Raw genomic sequence first — 7136 nt, 5'->3', positions numbered from 1 at the left:
GTGTAAAAATAAAATCAAAGACAAAGAAAATAAACAATAGAAAAGTTTTTTTTTCACCAGGGTGACCCCTACACTTAGCAATTGTAATGTGAGGCAAAATACTTTCAAACCCGGCAGCTACTTCGTTAACAAGCTTATACTCATCAGGCACCCCCCGCGGAACCCCGATGGCGTCAATGTATGTTGGATTGTGACCTGGAAGTTCAAGCGCAGCACGTCTGCGCCTGTTGTGGTGATTTGTCRTCTCTAAGGCTGTGCCTAAATCAGCAAAAAGTTCACTGGCAGAAGTTGGATAGAGTGAGATTGGCATTAACAGAGTCACAACAGCTAATAATCCTTTTGAGCCTGCTGGCAATTTATCAAACAACCGATCACTTCCTCCCCACCACCAGATGTCACTCCTAGACAAAGGGATGAAAGAGGAACTGACAACAAGAGTCTCAGAACACCATTCAGCAGTCAAATTACTTATTTTTGCATGTCCAGTAGGGAAAGATATACAGGAGAAATTAGCTCTAGCTACCTGATTGGAAAAGATGGGCTTCTGAGCTGATGTGGGAGAGATAGGATAAACATGGTCAAAGAGTTGACATTCAGTTTTCCTTGGAATGGTGTTTTCCATTACGTCCAGAATACAGGTGGAGGTCAAAGTTGCTGGAATTACCTTGAGAACATTGAGAACATTGAGAACTTTGTTCTAACACTGATCTACTGAAGGTTTGCGTGTATAAAAACATGCTAACTTCATAGCTCGAGCAAAGCGGATCTACAAACCCGGTGCATCGAGGATTACATCTGTCAAATGAGCAAACGTGAACACAGTCTATTCAGCGTGTTTGCCTTCATCACTATGCAGATGATGGTTATCAGAGGAGGATATGCAAATATAACCATTTAGCACCTGCAATGTGATTTATCAAACGTGAAACTGATTGCGGTTGCTGTTTTTGAGTCTATGTTTAGCACATTTGCAGGGCAGGTGCAAACTGTCAGTGTTATGAACCAATTGTGGTGAGAAGGAGACATGGGTACAATGACAGATAATGGAGAAAGAGTATGTTCTGTGGGCGTGTCAACATATTTGGTCAGAACTAAAAATAGAGGCATATTGTCGCTATGGCTGGATCTCTCTGGCTAGAGGGGTTAAAGTATCTGGCTGTCTTATTCAAGAGTGATGGTAGGATAGAGCAGATGGATGGATTGGAGCCTCATCCTCAGTAATGAGGGCGTTGCCTCAGTCAGTCATGGTGAAGAAAGAGCTGAGTCAAAGGGCAAAGCTCTTGATTTACTGGTCTGTCTATGTACCAACCCTCACCTCTGATCATGAGGTGTGGATCATGACCAAAAGAACGAGATCCTGGATACAAGCAGCTGAAAAGAGCTTCCTTCGTAGGGCGGCCGGGCTCAGCCTTAGAGATAAGGTCAGGAGCTCTGTCATTAGGGGGGAGCTCGGAGTAGAGCTGCTGCTCCTCCACATTGAAAGGAATCAGTTGAGGTGGTTTGGGCATCTGATTAGGATCCCTCCTGGATGCCTCCCTTTAGATTTGATCCAGGCACGTCCCACTGGTAGGAGGCCCCAAGGAAGACCCAGGACTCACTGGAAGGATTATGTATCCTCTGTGGTCTGGGAAGGACTCGGGGTCCACCAGGACTCACTGGAACGTGTTGCTGGGGAGAGGGATATCTGGGTATTTCTCCTGGACCTGTTGTTGCCTCCATGACCCAACTATGGATGAAGCCTGGTTTATACTTCAAGTCGCACATCTTTATCCCCCTGCTGAGTGACAAAATTTGTCCGTCCACCGTTAACCAAAAAACAAACAAAAGAAAAATTAAAAAACGCCTCTACTTCACTCAACTTAATACTGATGTTGAGTGGAAAAAACACTATCCAGCCATCGTTATCGTAGTTAAATACATTATATGAGCTGTTGGGAGGGAAGATTTATGATAATTTATGGCCCACCATGTCTTCAACCCATTTATACTCGGTCAGGAAAAGATGCGCTGAAATTGCACAATCATAAACCCACTGTCTCACATCTTATTGAAGTATAATCCAGGCTTAAGTGGCAGAAAATGGTGATGGAGACATCAATGCCATTTTTGAGCTCCTGGAGGACCTAAGGGCTCATTTAGATATCTTCTTTTCACTTCTCAGCTTCATATCACTTCATATTTTCTGGTTTTATTAACAGCACTCACCTTTTCACGGATGGCCTCCCAAATCACGATTTTTCTTGCAATACTTAGTTAGATGTATCTGCTGGAGTTCACCAATATTTATTGGCCTCCTCCACCAAGACCTCCATGGGTTCGAACTTCATTTTTTTACGGCCACTCTGCTCTCCCAAACTCTCCATGGTAACAGCCGGTGCCACATGCAAAATCCTCATTTCAACAGGGTGATCTGCACCACTTTTGCACCTGTTATCAACTGCGGAAGCAATCTTAGTAAATCACTGCCAACACACCTACTAATAGCACATGCAATTTTTTAGTTTGCCCACACAATTTAACTCTTAATATTTGGGATCTTTGTGGATCAGGCCCATATTAACTCCAATAATTATATTTCACATTATGAATTCCCTGTCTTTGTCAGGTCTCTTTTGCAAATGTGACAATTATGTTTCAGTGAGACTAACCTGCATTTAAGGAAATGAAAATTAATGTCCAGAGAAGATGCCTTTGAAAGTTTGTATATCTTTTTACATAAATTGCAGGATGTGGGCTTCCAGCATGGTAAATTGGTGTTCACCGGCTGGGCTCGAGGTGACATCATCGAGAACATGCTGAGGGACCACCGCTCAGCTGACTATAACGATGGCAAGAGAACAGATGTGAGGAGGGCGTACATCCTTTGAGCATAAATATTATTAGTTTGATGTATACTCTATGTGTACATCATTAAAGTTGCTGCTTTGAAAAGTAATAAAAATGTTTTCTTTCAGTCCTGCACGTGCCCAGGAGCTGACTTCACTGATCTGGCAGAGATTGTATCCAGGATAGAACCGGTCCAAAGCTACGTGACTACAGAAGGTGAAGCCAACTTCTCACTTCTTCACAATTTTGAGAGAGATTTTGTGCATTAAGTCCCTGTACTTTCAACTCATGTGTCCCGTCTTTAAGATGTATATTGTGGAACCACTCAGTCCAGTTCCTCTTCAAGGTCATCTTAGATTTAAAGATGCTTAGCTTTCACCTAGTTCTGATTATTTATGGGGGATGGGCTATCTGAGCTGGGTGAGCTGGTCGATAAATTATTTGTGTCAAATGTCCTTTAAATCTTTCTACCCAGCGGAGGAGTCAGACTGTCTGACTGAGTATGAGGAAGATGCAATGGACACTGTCAGGGAGGAAGAGGGGGGCGAGGAGGAAGAGGAAGAGGCAGAGGACCCTGAAGACCACTCCCCTGGAGAATGGGGACAGAATGGGATTTTTCAGACTGTGAGTACAAATAACCACATGACCAAATGAAAATGGACACATAATCTGAATTATTTTAATTTCTGTTTTATTGGTAAATGGTAAATGGCTTGAACTTATATAGCAGTTTATCAAGTTCCTACAGACTCTAAAGCTCTTTACACTTGTAGGATTTACACCCTACTCTTCTTACAACAAAGTTATAAGGAAAGTATTTAGCAAGGATCTCTTATTTTCAGTAGATATATCTTTCGTGCAGAAGTGAATGAACAACACAATAAGTGACTTGAGTCAGTGAATTACAATTCGATCCATCAATAAATGCGATCATTTATTTACACAAACAAAATCACTACAGCACACTTAATTGTGAGCAATCAATTTCCTATAAAAGTTTAGGAACCAACAATAACAAGCACGGTTCGAGCTTAATTAATTGTCAATCCAGCACTTGAATAGAACAGTAAACATCCAGCTAGTTGTTGAATACCAGATATTTGAGGCAAATAACTTAAGTTGGCAAGGCAAAGAGTTTTAAAGGGGCAGTATCATGTAAAATCCCGTTTTGTGAGTTTTATATCATGTTATAATGTTAGACTCTCATAAAAAAACATGCCCAAAGCCTTGCTTTGACTCATTCATGCATGTTTGAGAAATCCTGCAGCGTTTTTAGGAAGCCATGCTGAGGAGCAAAACGACAGCTGGGGACCAGAAACGCCCCTGGGACGTGTCTTTAAGCCGAACTTCCTCATCACGGAGCACACCTCCCCACCCCACACACCCCGCCCATGACTCCTGTAGGCTCTCGGCAGTAACAGAGCAAACAAGTGAAACTGAAAGTGAAACTTAAACTGTCCGCTGCCCTTAACACCACTGCTCACTCAGTGAAGCTGAAGCTGTTTTCAGATTCAAAATACCTTTGAGGAAATGTATTTTCAGATGCCAAGTAAACTGTATCAGCGCACGTGCGAAGCACCCGCCCCGCCCACACACACACACACTGAAATGGGCGAGACAGAAGCAGAAGGTGGTTCTTAGAAAGAGACAGAGGCCAATTTCAAGGCGTTTAGAAGAGGAAGTGATGAGAAGACAAGTTTATTTTCTATTTAAACATAAAAACAGCATTTTAATAACAACTAAAGGTGACATAGAAACTTTATTATGGTATAGTATTTAAATGTGTTTAAATACAGTATATGCCTGAAGAAACACATAATATTGGCCCTTTAAGGAAAAGGAGGAATTAAGATATTAGTATTTCTACTTGCTATCTTAAATAAATGGAATATGGGAACCAGAAGAGCAGTGTCTCTCGCTCGACGTCCGTCAGACCAGCAACACTTAGTAAAACAGCCAGCTTTACCTTGATGATGGCTGTCGAGTCTCGGTTCAGGTAGTAAGGGAGGTCGAACAGTGGCAAGGAACCGTTACAGCCTCCTGCTCGCTTGGACTCTCTGCTCTCTCTCAGCTGCCCATATTACCTGAATCTAAAGATCATTCAGTGAATTTCTCTTTATTTAACAATGATTTATCTTTGTTTACAAATTTTTGTATTACTTGTATTTATTTATACATGCTTCTTTATTATTAGGTAAACAAATGTTTATTTTAAGATGATCCCACTTGGTGCTGTTTACGTAGAATTAGCTCCATTTTAATCTGCTCCTGAAAATAATTCTAATAAATGTACTGCATTTTCCAAAAATTTGTAAATACAGTTCTTAAAAAAACATATAAACTTAGCACAAAAAGTAAGAAAATTAGTGTTTGGTAGGTTATATCTATAAATGCTTCTTGGCAATACTTTTTGTATCGTTGGAAAGTCTGTTAACTTCTCCTGTAAATGGTGCCACAAAGGCAAGGAACATGCATTTGTGGGATGAGCAGTAGAGTAACTGAGTATGAAAGTTTAGATGGTATTGGCAGACAGACGGTTTTAGTCTTTGAAGGGAAATTAATGATTATGCTTCAATAATGTCAAAGTATTTGTGCCGCTGAAGCTGATAAGATCTTTTTTTTTTGCTTCCACCTTGTTTTGTTCAATACAACAACGATCAAACTGGGCCTCTTGGGATCATTAAGGGATTAAATAAATTGAGCCTTTGTGAGCAAAAGTAACATTTTGACATCGGAGCATCACTTATTTCCACTGTCCTCCGCTCTGCAGGATGAGGAAAAGTCTGTGAGGCAACGCAGAAAACTTACCAGTGACACTTCTGAAGTCTCCGACTGCTAACAGAGGGTCCCGGAGAACAGAAACTACACTCGTCTGAGTGTAGTGTGGGGGGTCAGAAACTGTGAAACCCTAAGATGTGGATGCCACACTCAGCATCTAAACTTTCTTAAAGTCTGGAATAAAATTGTTTTTTGTTTTTTTTATTTCTGGACCACTTTGAAAAATCACCATTCGTCATGCTTTTTATTTTTGATTTATTTTTGAGTCACGTTGCTTTAAATTTGTGGTCCGAAAATCTGAATAGGATGAATCACCCCTTCACCATTTCAATACAAACCAACTTTTTGCCAAAATCTGCTCCAAAACAGTATTGTTTCCCTGCAAATTATGCAGTCTTTATTTCTTTTGTTAGCCTGCTCCTGAGTTATCTATCGTTTGTTTTAAGGTTGGTTATTTCAAAAATACAAAGCTTTATTGAACTAGAATGTTGGCAAAACACCAGAAAGAGACGTTATCGGTGCATTAGGTTATTGTTAGGAGTTACTAAAGTTTCTCATGAATATCATGTGGACATTATAGTAATATAGACTGAAGATTTTTTTGTTGGACCAGTATTAAAGAGCAAAGCAAGATCAGAGTTTATTGTGATATAGACTTATTCATAATATATATATTTAGTAACTTGAAGTGTGATTAGATTAAATGAACTGTGTGGAAAGAAACTGCAGTGACGAATGAATGAACGTTTCTGTTTGAGATGTTTGCCGATTTATTTTATTGCCTATTTTTTTAGCCACAGTTCAGCTTCACTCAGTCAGCATGACTGTGGTTTGATCACTGGACTGACAGAACTCAGCAAACTACTCAGGGTTCCTGCGTATCGCTCAACATTCATGACAGGAAAAAAGGACTCAACTCAGTAATTAATAGAATGATTTGAGCAAGCTTTGTAGTTCATTAAAATCCCCTAAAGCTGAGAATGATTTGAGCAAGCTTTGTAGTTCATTAAAATCCCCTAAAGCTTAAAAAACGTTGTTTGACATGAATACACAAATCTGGAGTAATCACAAACGTCTAATGTTCAGAAATTCACTTAAAGTGACACTTCACATGGTTTACTTGTTGAAACTGTAACAAGAGTATATTATAACAACGCTAATATTCATGTATGTATATAAAGATGGAGTTTTTTAAGTTGTTGCTTTGCTACAAAATTAACATCTAAAGCAAAAATAATAGCTGTTCTCTTATACAGTTGCCATTTTTATAGTTTTTTTTTAAGTGCTAACTACTGGCTTTTTAAATGAAGGACATTGTCTTATTTTACTTACCTTGGCTTTAGCTGTTTTGTACGACAGAGTATTAGGGCTACACTACAAGATTTTATTTTATTTTTTAAATTATAAAATAAAAGTTGTAATATTACGAGGAAAAATTCATAATATTATGATAAAAAAGTCATAATATTATGATTAAAAAGTCATAATATTATGATAAAGTCGTAATCTTACATGATGTTTACATTTTCCGT

General features: G+C 39.3%; 2 protein-coding genes across 2 annotated transcripts in view; one reads left to right on the top strand and one right to left on the bottom strand.

Annotated features, from left to right (window-relative positions):
* The window catches only part of pnpla6 (patatin-like phospholipase domain containing 6), a gene marked incomplete in the record, with an annotated part of 50327 nt that extends 43747 nt beyond the window's left edge, over positions 1-6580 (top strand). Inside the window, 4 exon segments of the mRNA XM_014013505.1 lie at positions 2727-2843; positions 2955-3042; positions 3302-3450; positions 5597-6580. Of these exon segments, the coding sequence (XP_013868959.1) occupies positions 2727-2843; positions 2955-3042; positions 3302-3450; positions 5597-5665 (423 nt within the window).
* Positions 96-1520, bottom strand: LOC106521092 (endogenous retrovirus group FC1 Env polyprotein; the record flags this gene model as incomplete). The annotated part of the gene is given in 1 exon segment (XM_014013506.1): positions 96-1520. A coding segment is annotated over 1 exon segment (527 nt), but the record flags the coding sequence as incomplete, so codon positions are not given.
* Positions 6581-7136: the final 556 nt, after the last annotated feature.

The sequence above is a fragment of the Austrofundulus limnaeus genome, unplaced genomic scaffold (genome assembly GCF_001266775.1).
Source record: "Austrofundulus limnaeus strain Quisiro unplaced genomic scaffold, Austrofundulus_limnaeus-1.0 Scaffold102, whole genome shotgun sequence".
Lineage (NCBI taxonomy): Eukaryota > Metazoa > Chordata > Actinopteri > Cyprinodontiformes > Rivulidae > Austrofundulus > Austrofundulus limnaeus.
The sequence above is the reverse complement of the archived record's forward strand: the minus strand, read 5'-3'. Positions and strand labels throughout refer to the sequence as shown.